Consider the following 17,155-nt stretch of genomic DNA (forward strand, 5'->3'; position numbering starts at 1 on the left):
TTTCTTTGAAACACCTACTTAATAATACCTGTTGATTTGTGTCAGGAGGTTCTCTTCATGTGCTAGGTTAGCCCAAATTTCCGTTCCTGTGGTTCTGTGGGGCTTTTAGAGATGGCGGGAATTTCTCTTCTAGAACAGTTGCAGCAAAACTGGCGTCAGCTCTGTGTATGAACCAGCTCTTACAGCCTGGAGGATGCGTCTTAAGAGGTAGGAACCCCAATTATTTCCTGCTGGAGACAATGATGACTATTTGAGTCCTGGGAAATTAGAAAGAAAGTCAAACAATCTTTTTCAATCTTGAAAAAGGAACTTCTCTGGTATGTGAGTCATTGTACAGTTTCTTCCATCTTGTCATACCTTCAGTATTCTTCTCCTTATAAATCATGATTTCATTTGAAAGCGCCTCTGTTGTCTCCCTTCAGTTTTCATGACATGGTCCAAACTATCTCCATGTACCTTCTGGAAGTGCCCATCTTGCCTCCCCTTGAGCCTTTCAATTCTGTCTTTTCTCTCTTTTGATTTCTAGTTAACCTCATCCGTTTAATCTCTGCCTGGTCATTTCCCAGTCATTGATCCCCGGAACCGAGCTAAGGATAAGTAGGTATCTGTTTCGCCTGATGGAAATAATCCTGATCTAAATAATTTGAAAATGGTCTATTTGATTTTAGCATGTGAATTTTAATAGAATTGAGCCACATAAATAAACATCCATGTTTCACACATTGCATACAAATAATAAAAAAGTTAATCCCATGGATTACAGCCTTAAATTTCTGTTCCATTCTGAGCTCTATACTGTATGACTACAGCTCCCAGCAGGTCTTCTCTGTGTCCATAATCACCCCTATGAAGGGACTTATCCGTGATTATTTTCACATAGATTTTTTATTCAGCCAGTACTTTCCAAAGAGGAGACTTCAAAGTCAACAGGAATTGACGTTTCCAGTGTGTCCAGCAGCTGTCGACCCTGGCTGCATGCTAGAAAGCCCGTGCATGTCTGAGGACCTCGGGCCCCCTAGGCTCTCCCACAGACCAGTTCATTCGGAGTCTTGGCGGGCGGCCCCGTCCTCCATGTGGTATAGACACTCCCCAGCGGGATCCAGCACGCAGCCAGAGTTGAGAACCACTGAGCCTATGGCCAAGAATATGAAGAATGACGATTCGTAAAAAACGTCACTAAAGTTAGTGGTCAGCACTGCATTCTGGTTTGCGGGTCAATATCCTCAGAGGCGGGTGAGGGTCTTCTCTCTGGCCCAGTCCTGGATTTCTACTTGTCCAAATGTGATGTAAAAAAACATGCCAAACATGTTGACGGCAGCAGACAGGAAGAAGACATTCCTCCACCCAGACACAGAATCCTGGAGATGGAAAACACAGAATTATCAGTCTCATGGCTCCTTCCCCCACCAGCTCTAGAAATCCTCCATATTGTGCATTGCAAAACTGATCTCCAAGTATAGCAGGAGTGATCTGCATAGCCACTTAATACCTTAAGTTACCAAAGAAGGTTTTATGAACTTATTGGAGACAGAACGACTCTAAAATGAACAGTGGGCTCTGGGTTGAGATGAATTTTTCCTTTCTTTTCTTTCTTTCTTTCTTCTTCTTTTTTTTTACAACAATTTTTTGTATTTATTTGAGAGAGAGAGAATGAGAGAGAGAGAGAGAAAGCACGAGAGGATCAGAAGGAGAAGCAGACTCCCCGCTGAGCAGGGAGCCACATGTGGGCCTTGATCCTGGGACCCTGGGATCATGATCTGAGCTAAAGGCAGACGCTTAACCAACTGAGCCACCCAGGTGCCTGAGATGGATTTTTCTTTAAACCAAAATAAATTAACCTATACTAATGTCTTCCTAGAAATCTGGATCTCAACATTCATAAAAATACCACATTACTCATTTAAAATTATACCCAAAGTGACGTTTTTAAGATCTCATTCCTGTGTTCTTTCTATTTAGTTTTGGTTTTGGTTGTTGACATCAGGTGTTGACATCAACACCCCTTAGCCGGACATCTCAATACAATGTGTGTCGTATTTGGGCGGAATGACCCTCCTCACCGAGCCCTGGTAAGTCAGAGTTCATTTCTGGCATTAGAGTCACAGTGGATTCCTAACAGTTTGGTCAAAAATGAACCTGGAAACTAGATCACAGAGAGATTTGTTAAAAATGAAACAAAACTTTTTTGTAAGTTGGGACGCCTGGGTGGCTCCAGTCGGTTAAGGGTCCAACTCTTGATTACAGCTCAGGTCGTGATCTCAGGGTGGTGAGATTGAGCCCTGTGGTGGGCTCCGTGCTGGGCGTGGAGTTTGGTTAAGATTCTCTCCCTCTTTTTCTTCCCCTGCCCTCCCTCCTCTGCCCCTGTTCTCTCGCTCTAAAAAAGATAAAACTTTTTTGTAAGTTAACTCTTGTCATCTGGCCATCCCAGGCTGGCTCTGCTTTTTCTTCTGTTCTCCCAGCCCACACTTCACACTGGGTGAACACGTGCCCATAGCCATGCTCTTGTTACCATGACCTCAGCCCCCTTTTATTTAAATTGGACTTGAACGCTTTATGCTTCCATCGTGTAATTGTTCTATTTAGAATTAATCTGAACAGACTCTTCATAACCTTTCCCTTCTGCTCCTCTGTCTTTATCTCTTACCATCCCTTGACACGTATCATTCACTCTGGTCCTAACCCAGAACACTTTCATGCTTTTCTTCCTCCAGGAACTCATCTGTGCTGTTTTCTCTACCTGAACCACTCATTTTCATCCACCTAGCATCCGTTCATTTTTAGAAGTTCAACCTGTATTTTCTTTCCCTGGGCAACCTGACTTAACAGACTGCCATTTTGAGTCCCCTGTGAAGAGAGGGACCGCGATGACACCCGCGCTTGCTGTCTCTGTCAGACCACACCGTCCTGGAGAGCAGGGGCCCCGCCGTGAGTCTCCAGGGCCTCAAACAACACCTGCCACTTGCAGCTGATCAAGAAACTGGCCAACCTGACTGATGAGGAATCCAGTGGCAGTGGAGGAGATAATTCCTGCGATGAGACCAAATCCCCTTGAGATTCCCATGAGGAAGCTTGCATACCTGTGGGCCAAAGATTTTACAAATGATTTTATGTAGACAGCTGTCTGAGGCTTCTTAGAAGCTCAACTTTAATGTAAGTCAATTTGCCTAATGATGTTTCCTTTACCTAAAGACTTTCAGGGGAATGTCTGTTTGCAAACCCTGAAATCACCTCTCCGTCAAATCAACAACCAGGGGCCATTTCAGTCTCCAGGATCCCAGGATCTACCCGCCACCCCCTCCCGAGGCCGCTCAGCAAGGCGAATGGTGAATGCAGCGCCCAGGACAGCATTCTGGACAAACTGGCTGGGTCTGAAGCCTGGCTCTGCCTTTGTGTGACCTCAGGCTTGTCCCTTCACCTTGGAGTGACTCAGTCTTCTCCTCTTTAGAGCGAGGATAACAATCAGGCCGACCTCGTGCAGTTGTGGGGAGTAGATGTGTTGATATTTGTCTATCAAACAGGGCTTGGCTCACAGCAAGAGCATACATATCATACATATGATGTTACCAATACTCTGAAAGCTTTTCTGAAACACATGTGTCGGCCCTTTCCCAGAGCACACACTTCCATCTCTGGTGGGGAGCCTTGGAAAGCGTTTCATCTAAATGATTACTGGCCAAGAGTGGGAACTATTGTTCTGAAACTGCCCTGATAGGTCATGGCCAGGTCTTGATGTTTCTAATTTTTTGTCATTATTGTGCTATCGTTTTGCTCATGCCCTAGCATGAGGGAGTCGCAAGAAGGGGTCTAACACCTCCAGAAGACCCTGGGTGGGGGGTAGGGATGGGTAGAGGTCTTACCTAGGGGCGACATCTAAGGTGTTGATGATGAACCCTGAATCACACAGGTTGCTGGTCCCAGGAATGAGTATCAGCAAAATAATGGTTGTCACATAACTGGAAGCCACAAAGGGCAAGGCCACGGCACATAGCGATGGAAGGAGGAGCCCTGGGCAATGAGATGCACCATCAGGACCTCTCTCAGACCATGTGTGGGGAAAAGGGGTTTGTTAACCAAGCCCGTGCACTTATCCTTACCTAGGGATGAAAAGAGTTTTCGCACAGTGATTAATCTGAGAAGGTTCCTGGACAGAAGGAAATCTGCCAACTGGCCTCCTAGAATCGTACAGCTTGAAGCAGCGATGAAAGGCAGGGAGGACAGAACCCCACTCTGAAGGAAGGAAACACATACAATGAGTGTGGACATGTAGACGGCCCCAGTGTTTATCAGCTCCCCAGGCGACGGTTAACCCGCACTCTGGACATCCTGAGTTGTTTTTTGGAAGTCAGCAGCCTTTTCCACAGAAGAGGACTGCCTCAGGGCAGAGGGCTGGTTGCATGGCAGTACACTGGGCTCCAGAGAGAGTGATAGTAAGCTCTAAAGGACACTGAAGAGTCGGCTGGTGTTGCGAAGTCCCTCAGTGGCTGAGGACACAGCTCCTGCAGCTGCTCTGTCACTCAGTGGTTGTGCGATCCAAGGCACATCTGCTGACCTCTCCATGTCTCCAGGTCCGTGCCTGGGCAATAGGAATCATTACACACCTCCCTCAAGGTCATTGTGAAGGTCAAATGAGTTGTTCTGTGCAAGGCCAGAGTGCAGTAGGCAGCATGGAACTCTTTCTCCTTATCGCGGTTACTGTTTTCGTAGATGTACTGCAAGGATACTTACGTCTCTGATGTTCACGTGGAGCACAGAGCTGATGTAGGTTGGCAGGTATGTTATGATGATGGTGCATAACCAGAAATGGCTGAAAAACCCCGTGAAAATGGCCCAAAGTGGTAGGCATCTGACCATAGCCTTTATGGGGACAGATCGTCTGGGAGAACTGGACTGAAAGGAAAGATCTAATCAACATGGCGTTGGAACAGGTGTGAGGAGGCCTCTCCCAGGAGCCCCACACCATGCCCTAGAGGCCTCCACATAGTCCACAGGTAGAAGGGATGCACTGTACCTGTTGAGCCAGTGAGGCGACGATGTAGTCCTTTTCCTGGACACTTATGCATGGGTGGTGCATGGGGTCATCATAAATCACCGTGAACCACAGGAGACAGCAGACACAGCCAATGCTACCTGGGAAGCCAGGACCCTGTTAATTTTCGGGTAGATCTGTGTGCTGGGGAAGGGAGGTTCCTCCGATGTGGCCCACATCCCCTTCAAAGCACACCTATCGATTCATGGTTATTCCACCAGGACTAAACGTGTCCGCTTCTTTATTTCAATTCTTTTACAAATCTCCGTTTTTAAAAAAGATTTATTTATTTGAGTGAGAGAGAGAAAGAGAGAGAGAGACAGCAGGAGCGAGAGAGGCAGAGGGAGAGGGAGATAGAATCTCAAGTGGACTCCCCGCTGAGCACAGAGCCCAATGCAAGGCTCGATCCCAGGACCCTGAGATCATGACCTGAGCCAAATCCAAGAATTGGAAACTTAACTGACTGCAACACCCAGGTGCCCCTACAAATCTCCTTTTAAAAGCTCTCCAGAGACCACCTCGCAAATATGGAGTTGCATTTGGCAATGTCAGAGCCCTCTGGAGAAAACCTGAGCACGAACGTACCATTGCCTAGCTGGTTAATTACTCTTAGGACCCCAATGGTTATAGAGTTAAGTCATTAGCAGCTATTTCTTATTAACCACAGTATTGTCTTATTTTGGAAGATCTGAGTAGTAAGGATTGGGGAACATAGTAGTCATACATACATGAGACGACCTGCCAGAAAGTCAGTGTGGCAAGGCAAAATTTTCGGCACATTTGCAAAAGATAGTGTTCTTTCTATTCAAACAATATGCTCACTATGGATTTCCAGAAGAAATATTTCTTGACAGTACCTGATTAACACGTGTGAATCCAAGTGACCTGGGATTAACATCATTAAGGAGAGAGCCATACAAGCCAGAACCATATTGAATGACATTATTTGGTTATAACAACAGAACAGAAATGTGTCTCATTGCTAAGATCTGTCATTTGAAGATGGTTAAAGACTCCATCTGATGGGATAAGCCCTGGAAGTTTCCCTAGGGAAGGATTTTTTTTTTTTTTTTTTAAGTAGATCCCACAACCAGCGTGGAGCCCATTGTGGGGCTCAAACTCATGACTATGAGGTCAAGATCTGAGCCAAGAACAAGAGTCAGACAATTAACTGACTGAACCATCCAGGCCCCCCGGGAAGATTAGCCTGGTAGAACATAGATTAAGGGAAACTTGGCAGAAATAATAATTACAGTAAAATATGAAGACACATTTAAAGTGTGTTCCACCAACTTTTGGGGACACTGATATTTTAACCACAAGGCAACTAGACCTGGCACTTCAGACATGGTGGCGGAGAGTCTACAGAAGACACCTGGGGTGGGAGGGGAGGGGCACTCCCAGTTCCTCAGAGGTCAGCACAGGGAGTCATTCCCTAGACTGGAGAGTAAGGGAGCCACCAATCATCAGCATTCTCTCTTCTCTGAGCATAGGTGACAGGTAACATGGGCATCCAACCAGAAATGGCTGGCCAACAGAGGGTTTGGGATTGAGGGGAAAATGACTCACCAAAGATGTAGAAGATAAAAGGCCAGCCCAAGGCCTGTGAGATTAGTCCCCCAACGCAAAGGATGATGAAGGACCCAAATGCTGCCCCTAAAGAGAAGAGGGACAAAAAGGCACATATGAATACAGCAAAGGGCTGAGACTGAGTGGCCTCCCGGACATTGTCCCTACAGAGTGTTACTGAGTGAGGAGAGTCTCTCTTCCTGCTCCCACATCTCCCCCGATAATGATGTCATGTGAAGTACTTGGAATTGGTAAATAATGGTAATGGTAAATAATGGTATGCCTCCTGACACTTCAAGAGCTCCTTAATCCCAAGGAGCCCAGTTCAAATCCCTTAGTTTGTCATAGAAACTCTGCTCAGTCATAGCCCACCAGTATTTCCTTAGAATCAGAGTTGCGTTCTGGCAGGGCACAATATGAGATTGAGGACAGGAAGGAAAAGTCTTACACGGATGAATAAGATATTGTCCGTGACCTCAAGGAGCCTTCAGTCCACTTGGGGAGAAAAAAGCATGAGCCAAATTCACTGTTATAAATATAATCTAGTGTAGACCTTGGAGTTTGAACATACTTTACAGAGACCTATAAGAAGAAATGCATTTTACACGGTGACATAATACACACACAAATACATACACATACAGAAACCTCAGACAAAAGTTTCATGAATCAATACTTAGACTCACCATGTGCAATGCACTCCAACATGTTCTATTCTATTCAGTTTTGTTTTTAAATACTTTTTTTTTGACCCACTACATTAATTTTATGGCCCCCAAATGGGTCCCCATCTGTACTTTGGGGGGGGAAGGATGTGGAATAGAACTACAATAATCAACCCTAGTGTCTTGTGGATGAGCACATGGGGAGGGTGTAAAAGCTGATGACGAGGCTTACAAATTGTTTACATGAGCTAAGCCGTGGAATGGTTGGATTTTGGGTAAAAGAAGCCAGGAGTAGAGGACCTTACAGGAAAATGTGCCAGGAGAGTAGAGCCAGAGAGAAGTTATGTGCCGATTGTAGGTGACAAGAGCCTTGCTTTCAGAGGGATGCCGAGTGGAAAAGCAGGCTGGGACCATATGGCAGCTGATCTTTGTATCCACACCATAAGGAGTTGGGTTTCTATCCGCAGGCATGGAGGAATGCAACTCGAAGCCCGAGCAAGTGAGCAAATGTGTCTTATCTGTGCTTAAGGGAGGTAACTTGGCTTTGATGGAGAGAGAAGTCTGCAGGGGACAGAGATGGAGGAGGGAGAAGAGTTGCTGAGAGTGACGGGGTTTAGGAATCTGGGTGTGATGTAGGTCGGCAGGTATGTTATGATGATGGTGCATAACCAGGTTCTGGAGCCGATGGCCAAGAAAGAATTATTGAGCTGTCTTTGGTGCAAAATGGTGGTTTTATTGAAGCGTGCGGACAGGACCTGTGGGCAGGGTTGTGCCCCAGGGTTGTGGGGTGGTAACTATAGACTATGGGGAGGTTTTCCAAAAGAACTTTCGTACACTTAAGAGGACCTGCAAGATATGGGAGGCCTTGCCATTGTCAAGTTAAGGTAGTTTTTCTCCTCTACTAAGGCCTTAACTTTAAGATATCTGGAGGCTTCCTGGAAGAGTATCACACATATCCCATCCAGGAGTGGGAGGGGGGAGTTGCAGGGTGTCAGCCTGTGCTTTGTCCTCAGCTGGACTTCTGCTTCCTCATTGAGAGCATTCATGGATAGAGAAGACAGGACAATTGCAAAGGAAGGAGCCGGAATGCAGGTAGGTTGCTTTAGAGTAAAAATGTGTAGGATGCAGCCATACATTGGAGCTGGGAATGAGAGGCTTGAGGGAACCTCACTTCCGCAAGCATACACTTTCAGTGCTACCAGCTGGGGGAAATGGCAGTGAAGAAGTCACTGAGTCCTTGGTGTGATCTGATCACACGGCCTGGAGAGGCAGACAGTAGGGCGAGTGAGATCACAAGGCTGTCATCCACACACGCGTCCTTACCTGAGCCTGCAATGCTGGTGAGCTTACTTCGTTCAAGTGGGGGAGCCCACTTGGCCCAAATTGTAAACTGACCTGTCCATGCCATTCCCTGAAAGGAAAATCATTAAGACCTGTGATCTTGAGTAGAAATCTGGCACCTTTGTCCCACTCAGAACGAGAAAGTAGCTGGATACCTGGGCCATGCCCTGGATTGTCCGAATCACGATAACCAAAATCACTCCGAAGTCAGCAGCCAATGGCGTAAAGAGGGTGAGAAGGGAGGAGATCAGCAGCCCAGCACCGAGCATCTGTTTCGCTCCCAGGATCCCTGCTAAATAGCCACTTGGGATCAGAGTCACTATTATCCCATAGCTGATGGAGCTAAAGATGATACCCTGAGTCTCTGGGCTCCATTCATACACAGAGGCCTGGTGGGGGGTAGGGAGGAAGAAAGAAAATTATTTGCTAAGAAATTCTGTTACGAAAATCTACTTTAAAACCAGTGCTGCTTGGGGTTGATGGTATTCTAGTATAAAAATCCATTTTTCTATATATTTTTTATTTTTTTTTATATTTTTGCTTTTTTAATTTATTTTCTTAAATTTTTAAAATTTAAATTCAATTTAACTAACAAATTGTGTATTACTAATTTCAGAGATAATTTAGTGATTCATCAGTTGTATTTTTCACCTAATATGTATCCCACTTCTTCCAAACAAACAACCAATTATACCCCTAATCTGCTCCTTTCTGAGAGGAGTAAAAACAAAAAAATGAAGAAGGAAAGAGATAAAGAAATGAAGGCATGGTAGGAAGCTATTAGATGAAATAAAGCCATTGAAAGATATTTCATCTGAGAAAGAGCTTCCTTTAACTATTTGCTTCTGAGAAAAGTTGGGTGACATGTTGACTCTCATTTCAAAAATTAAAAAAACACAATTGAACTTCATCAAAATCAGTCCTTAAAATCAAGTTTAAGAATTATGGTCTGCCTTGGCAGAGATGATTTCCTAAAACACGTGTTGCATATTAGTAAGATCACATTCTTCTCATGAAGTAAGCCAATAAATAATTTTTGGTAGCCTTCTAGATATGTGACATCATGCTATAAATTGCAGTAAAGAAGCAAAAATATATAGATAGATAATATGAGCTATTTTTATTCATTTATAATAACTACAAATAATGTAAGATATAGGATTCTGGTCAGAATTCAAATTTGAGGGGCACCTGGGTGGCTCTATCTTTAGGCATCTGGGATCGAGCCCCACATCCGGCTCCCTGCTCCATGGGAAGCCTGCTTCTCCCTCTCCCACTTCCCCTGCTTGGATTCCCTCTCTCACTGTCTCTCTGTCAAATAAATAAATAAAATCTTTAAAAAAAAAAGAATTCAAATTTGAGGATAAACATCAGTAAAATAGGGACTCTGAGAAGAGGGAAGAACAATTTGCAATGATCCCGGGGAGGAAGCAATACTTGAACCATCCTTTGAAGAATGACGATGATTTGTACAAAGAGAAGTAAGAAAATTCATTTTTATTGAAGAGGAAAAGTGAATTTGTAGCATTTGAAATGAAACCAAGTGATGAGAAAATAACCAGGACTCTGAATTGCCCAGAGCCTGGGCCACCGACAGATCTGAGGGTGATCTGAGGGTGATAGATCTGAGGGTGATGAGAAGTGCGGCCAGATTTTGGAGGAGCGCAGCACATCGAGAGAGAATTTTGGCAACTTGAAGTTATCCCGGAATCTTGAACACAAGAATGTGAATGTGTAGGATGAATGATGGAGAAAAGACGGGAGACAGAGAGGTCATTACAGATAAGCTGGGCCCAAGGTAATAAAATCATGAAATGCAAAGGTGACATTAGGAATGTACAGTAAATAATAGTTTAAAGAAAAAATTTAAAAATAGGGTGTAATTATGATTCTCATACAATATTGTGATAAAGATTTTATTTAACTCATGGATTATTGGAGGAATTAGTAAGATGTTACAACTGGTCCAAAGAGAAGTCAAAGACTCTTAAGCAGGAAGTAATGCTGAATTAGATTTTCAATATATAGCAAATTGGCTTATTCAGCTGCGGGGCAAGTCAGGAGAGTATCAGTTGATTTTCCACAGGACAGAATTCTTTTGCAGAGCCATGGGCAAAAATTCCTTGCATGACTATTTGTTCTAGAGAACTTATAGAATTACAGAGTGGCCCTGAGACAATGAAAGCTGCAGAGATCTACATAGAATCCCGCAGAAGGGTGTGCCAGGTTTTTCACAGAAGACACCTAGTATTCTGTTCCTTTGCAGAAGTTTTCACAATTTCTTTCTATAGTCCCCCTACTTTGTAATCATAACAATCTCAGTGAAGGATTATTTTTATCACAGAAGTAAGCAGTATCTCAAAAACAAAATTCTAGGCTTTTTGCAGTTGTTCATTGAAAATTCATACTTTTATACTTTACAGAATCAAGATCCTTCCTTTCAAACTCGGTTTTCCCTCTCAACAAAAAGCATCGTTCTCCATGATACTTACTCCTGTATTAAATTCCTTCATGGATCTGCTGGGGTTGTTGAGGGTGTCCACAAGAGGTCCTTCTGTGGAGGCATTGGACAGACCATGCTGTTGAGTGCTGTTCACCATGGCAATGATTGCAATGCTCAGACTCACACGCTGGGTTATCATCGTGAAGTTTGAGAAGTGCATGATGAGAGCCAGTCCATAGCGTAACGAACAGAACTCTGGACCTAGAGGACAATATGGAAGTACATAATGAGCATCCTGACTGAGGCCACCATCTTTCCAGTTATCCCATGGCTAAAGCTGAAAAAGATATCAGAGACCTCACTCAGCCCCACTGCCTTTTTTTCACCGAAATAATCATGACCACATACAACGTTACTTTGTCATATTCTTTAGGTGGCTGCACAATAGTCAATCTGGGATCTTACAGTCAAGTAAAGCAAATATGGTCTTTTTTTCCCAGAGGTGTGGGGAGCAATTGGCAGCCATAGGAAAACCTAAGTAAATGTATTTGTGTCACATTGTCCCAAAATAAAGTGAATGGGGGACATGGTGGTAGAGCCAGTGACAAAACCCAGGTTACCCAGCTGTAAGTCAGAGGTCCTGTCTGTTCTGCATATTCATTCACCATAAAGCTTGGAAGTTTATACTTAGGGAATTGCCATTGAAGGAAGCTAACCAAACCTCAGGGATTCTCTTCTAAATATTTAAGATAGGGGCGCCTGGGTGGCTCAGTGGGTTAAGCCGCTGCCTTCGGCTCAGGTCATGATCTCAGGGTCCTGGGATCGAGTCCCGCATCGGGCTCTCTGCTCAGCAGGGAGCCTGCTTCCTTCTCTCTCTCTCTGCCTGCCTCTCAATGTACTTGTAATTTCTCTCTGTCAAATAAATAAATAAAATCTTTAAAAAATAAAAAAAAATAAAAAAAATAAATATTTAAGATAGAATGTAAATGAGCATCTCATTTGGTCCTACTGATTCCTTCAGGTGATGCTCACTTGGAAACATTTTTGTTGTGTGCCACTAGACTCTGACTGCATGAGTGTCCAGCTTTTAAAAAAACTAATGCAGTGAACCATTTTTACTGAGTTTGTAGATGACACAGTGCTGGGTTAGTATTCAGTATGTTACAAGACAGCATATTTTCCTTAAAGATTTACTTATTTATTTGAGAGAACGAGAGAGAGGAGGGCAAAAGGCAGAGGGAGAGAGAAAATCCCCAAGTAGATTTCCTGCTCAGGGTGGAACCTGACACGGGGCTCGATCTCAGTACCCTGAGATCATGACCTGAGCTGACATCAAGAGTCGGCTGCCTAACAGACTGAGCCACCCCAATGTCTCCAAGAACACATTTTTTTAAAAAAGTCCTCACAAGGTGGAACAGTGGACCAATATTGCAAAGGTTTCCAAGTGAATGATGGATTCAATTTTTTCTGTGAACTTGGAGAACTAGAACTACAGAGAAACAAAGAGAGGACCTGTGAGTAAACAGATAAAAATATAATGAAAGAGATGATTTGTAATGGCCAAATAGGTTCACTGATAGAACTATTTTCCTGCAAAAGAATTTTTTCCATGCTACTGGAGGATTCCAAACTCTGGAAAATAGCCAGCTGCTTGGCAATATACTATAGCAGGAATTTATACATAGGTTATTTTAAAATGACTTTTTAAAGGCTTATTCCAATCTTTATGTCCCAATATTAATTGGTCATTTGGCTTGATTTCTGATAAATAACTCAGTGGGGCTCCCTAAACAAAAAAGCAACAAGTAACAGGATGAGGGGCTGGAGCTTGTCCAAAGTCTTTGAGTCTTTCTAATGGGTGACATGAGGAAAAAAGAATTAGGAGGGGAAAGCAAGAAAAAGAACAGCCCTGGAGATGAGTACCCACTCTTTCATAAAGTAGCCTGCAAACAAGAGGTTACCTTTCCGGCTGGAAGTCTTCTTGTCCATTTGGATCCTTTGGGAAGTGGTGGCGCAGTCTGTGGACTTCCCTTTGTCTTGAATCTCTTTCACCACGACTGTGTTTTATCTATAGGATGAATAACAGTCCAAAACACAACACACAAATTACCTTTCCTGTGAGTGTGACCTTCTTTCAGCATCAAAGTTGTGATCCAACACAGCTACGTGAATGACATTTTGCCATACACGCTTCTTAGGCTAACAGAGGACTCGGTTTTTATAAGAAAATCGGGCTACAAGACTTACAACTAGTCATTTAAGTTCTGCAACTGTCCATTCCCTCGTCTGTTTAGAAAGAATCAGCCTTTCTGAGTGGTGCCAGAAAGAATTAAATGAGAAAGTTGCAAAGCACAGAGAACTGAGCAAAGGCGAGGAGTATTGTGGCTTGGGGTGAATCAGAGGACAGGGAAGTTAAATAAACTCAGGAGCTGAGAAAGTTCCAGAATACCCTTTCTTTTCCTTCTGACCTTGTTTCTCTCCCTTCTGGACAACGAGAATAATGCTGCACTGGATCTTCTCTGAACAGGAAGGATGACATTGCACAACACGTAGGTGTATTACATTTGAGGCTCTGAAATGTTTATTGTTGTTTTTGCTACAGGCAGTTTGTTTGTCCAGATCTAAATAGATGCCCCATGGCTAAACTAGACATGGTCAGCACCAGGAAACATGTTGGCTTTTGTCCTGCCGCGGCAGGCTTTCGAGTCTTGCTAACATCTGGATGATCTCAGGAGCCCGGTTCGGTGCTTATCACTCAGGATCTTAGCTGAAGCACAGTGGAACAGACAGCTTGTTTACCTGGAGTTCAGACCACTTTCTAGCTGATTTCTCTTGTTGGGAAAGTTCTCAAGACTTGCCTAATGGAACTTCTTCGCTGTCCGTGCAACTTCTAGTATCCATACTCCACTGAAAGCTTTCCCACCAACCTCATCAGTCAATCTAAACTCTAGAGCGGAAAGATGCTCAGAGCTCCTTGGGCCCAACTGTTCATTTTACTGGTGAGAAAATTGATGTACTGGGAGTCTGAGAGCTTGACACCCGGTCTCATGTTTTACTGAGCCAGCACCAGCGTTCCTGATGGCCAGACTGTTGCTTATTCTGTTAATACTACTTCCCCTTTGGGTTCCTATTTTAAGCTCAGCTTTGAACACAATAGGGTAGCTTCCTTTTGAGGTATTCTACAGGGGAATTTATATGCCTTTAAGTGGTTTTGATCATTTACTCCAGAAGGCAATTTGATGAGGAAAATACCTTCAAGTGGAGCTTGTAATATTTAAGAGAATAAAAATGACTAGTTTTTCTTGCTTTTTTGGTGAGTGGAAAGCTCTCACAACCCTGTCACTTCAGCTGTCCTTCCCCTTCCACCTGCTGCCATTCCTACCTTCGTTTTCACTATTTCACATAATATGAATTTTGCCTCAATAGTGGATCTCATTTGTTAATTTCCTTTTTCCGTCGCATGAAACAAAGAGAAATTGGGCAGACATTCCAAACTACTCTAAACTAGGGTCCTTCGGGGATGTAATAATGAAAACTATTTTCCCAAAATAATCACAGAAGCATATGAAAATGATGGGGCCTGAGTGTTATCATGACCGATACACACTCAGAGATAGTGGGAGTCTCGGTCCAGTTGTAAATACTATTAGGGACCCTCCCATTTAGGGGTGACACTTCTAAAAACTAGCGAGTCCTAACACCAAAGCTATAAGTAAATATAGAAAAATCGAACAGACAGTAAATGAAAATTTGACCTTTTAAAAATAAGTATAGAGTTGTAGTTGATATAAAATTAATAATGTAGACAGTATGGTTTATGCAGAAGCAAAAGAGTAGTTTTTGTGTTTGTTTTTGTTTTCCTATTTGTTTCAGTCTAGAACCCACTATTTTGTTATAGTGTTCTTTTTATTGCTCTTAGATTTCCCCTAATCCCTGGCCTGTCTTGCATCATCTCTGTTAGTCGAGTCTCCCAGTTTACTCAGAGTAAATGTCACATGTCGTTGAAGAGTATGAACCCTCAGTTCAAAGGGCATCCAGGGACCAAGCTCTTCTGTCCCATTTTCAGCTGAGTAAACCTGTGCAGGTTTCATAAGCTACCAGAGCATTGGTACAGGAAACAGAAAAGAACAGGACAAAAAACAAAAATAAAAACAAAAAACAAGATATATGGGGATGATATTACTTCATGGGACAGCTGTGAGTAAGGGAAAAAGAAAAGATATTGAGACACACCTTCTAAACGTGAAGTACATGTTGTGTTCTGTTCCTGATATTAACAACAGCGATCATCATCAGCACTCACCAGATGGGCGCTCGGGCCCTTGCAGGTTAATGAGTATAGACTTAGAGCAAATAAAATACATTTCTGTGGAAGCACTTTTGATTGATTGTTCAATCAGTTTCAAACATTTCCTTTGAAAAGCAGGTTCTTCTGAACTAGAATCCACAAGATGGGGAAGGAAGGGATGCATCTTGCTACGAACATCAGAGAATGTGGGAAGAAACAATGTCTCCCAGGTTAGTAGAGCTGAGGCCCCTTTTTAGCACCTGCCTACCTTTTTGAAAGATGGGTAGTGCTGAGATAAAACTCGTTACTCCAGTAGGTCATTTATGTCATGCTGTCAATTCACTTATGAATTTAGTCGTAAAAGAAAGAAAGAAAGAAAAAAAAATTGTATCAGGGACTGATAGTGGGTGATTCTAGAAAGCAGGGTAAGGCCCAGATCAAGTGCACCTTGGGGGACTCACAGCTGGGCTCACCAGGTCTGCACAGTGTCTGTGCTCCTTTCCTCCAAGTGACAACCTCAAAGTTATCTTCCAGGCACATACAAGCCCAACTGGACTTTGAATGAGGGACTTTCTCTGGCAAATTGGGAAAAGGAACCTTCACTGACTTTCCACCTAGGCCTTCCCATGAGAGCAGCATAATCCTAATCTCTCTGGGCCCTTCTCCTGAGTTGCCCAGTGAGGACACCTAAGCCAGTGAGCCCTACAAGCATACACGTATTCTTGTTTTTACTCTTATTTACAACTTCATATGCTCCTTTTCTTGAGAGACAGTTTTGAATATACATAGAAATCAGAAAAGACTCATTTGCCACAGTCCCCGAGCCCACAGCTGTTTAGTTCTGACCCAGTGTTTTATCCCACAGTGAAACCCATCCAACTCATCCAGGTGATAGGGAATCCTCAGAGAAGGGATCATTGCCCCGTGTCCACTGGCACTGGTGGCCTCTCAAGCCTTGTTCGATTGAGTCCATTGAATTGATTGCATGTGTTAGAAAAGTCCCTTCTTCATCTGGAAACAGAAACCATTCCCGGGTGGTATCCTTAGTCTGCTCTTAATGTTTTCCTCTGACTTCCCCTCAAACTGTTCCCTCCCTTTAATGGATCTCTGCTTGATTAGTAATTATCCTCCGACCCAAAAAGAAGAAAAGCACTTACCTTCACCATTAAACCAGTATTTTAAGCCCTAGACTATAAGGCTCCCTGAAGAAGTTTCTATCCTTTCCTCCCTTTCCGATTATTCCAGAGTTTCACAAGGATAAATACTGAGCCATGTGGCAGTGCGACAGCATCAGGTCTGGCCCTGCATCCTCAGAGCAGGGCGCCTGGGTTTGACTCTGCTGCTTAATTTTTAACTTCATTTTCAAGTTGTCACCGATAAAATGAGTATCTCAAAAAGTGACATCATGTTTTTCTGCTTTGAACTGTGCATACAACCAAAAAAGTCAACAAGCATTTTTCCTGAAAGGAAGGTGGCGTATTGTGGATGAAAGACCAAGGCTCCCAGGGTTAGAGGGATGAGGTGAACCCCATCTTCACTTCCAGCGTTTTCTGCGGCCTTAGACAAGTTGCTCATCCTCTGTGAATTTCATTAGTGAAGCAAGGGTTATAACACCCAGCTCATGGAGTCATTATGCAAATTAAACGAAATACTCATGCTGACTGGTAGTCGGTTTTCCATAAATGAGATGTTTCCACTAAGGGGTTCTGCTAAGTTGTCTAGACTTTCCTTAAGTTTTTGGTGCCCACATTCTTATAAACTTTGACTAATCCAATATCTTTTCATGAAGCTACCCTTTGTTGGGGAACATCATCAAAACTTGT

At 43.4% G+C, this 17,155-nt stretch overlaps 1 protein-coding gene across 3 annotated transcripts; it reads right to left on the reverse strand.

The window, feature by feature from the left end:
* Positions 1-657: 657 nt before the first annotated feature.
* Positions 658-16,656, reverse strand: SLC17A2 (solute carrier family 17 member 2). Of its 3 annotated transcripts, XM_059179520.1 has the most exons (13): positions 16,490-16,655; positions 15,601-15,674; positions 13,006-13,112; positions 11,094-11,305; positions 8,757-8,990; positions 8,584-8,671; positions 6,596-6,682; positions 5,009-5,127; positions 4,726-4,887; positions 4,095-4,227; positions 3,858-4,005; positions 2,987-3,077; positions 658-1,358 (listed from the first exon to the last, which is right to left on the reverse strand). In XM_059179520.1, the coding sequence occupies exons 3-13, from the start codon at positions 13,031-13,033 to the stop codon at positions 1,224-1,226; spliced, it is 1,437 nt and encodes a 478-aa protein (XP_059035503.1). In that variant the 5' UTR covers positions 13,034-13,112; positions 15,601-15,674; positions 16,490-16,655; the 3' UTR covers positions 658-1,223. The 3 variants fall into 3 exon arrangements, with proteins under 3 accessions (XP_059035503.1, XP_059035502.1, XP_059035504.1); XM_059179519.1 differs by lacking the exon at positions 15,601-15,674; XM_059179521.1 differs by lacking the exons at positions 4,726-4,887; positions 15,601-15,674 and having other exon boundaries at positions 16,490-16,656.
* Positions 16,657-17,155: the final 499 nt, after the last annotated feature.

Source organism: Mustela lutreola, chromosome 6 (assembly GCF_030435805.1).
Source record: "Mustela lutreola isolate mMusLut2 chromosome 6, mMusLut2.pri, whole genome shotgun sequence".
Taxonomy (NCBI): Eukaryota; Metazoa; Chordata; class Mammalia; order Carnivora; family Mustelidae; genus Mustela; species Mustela lutreola.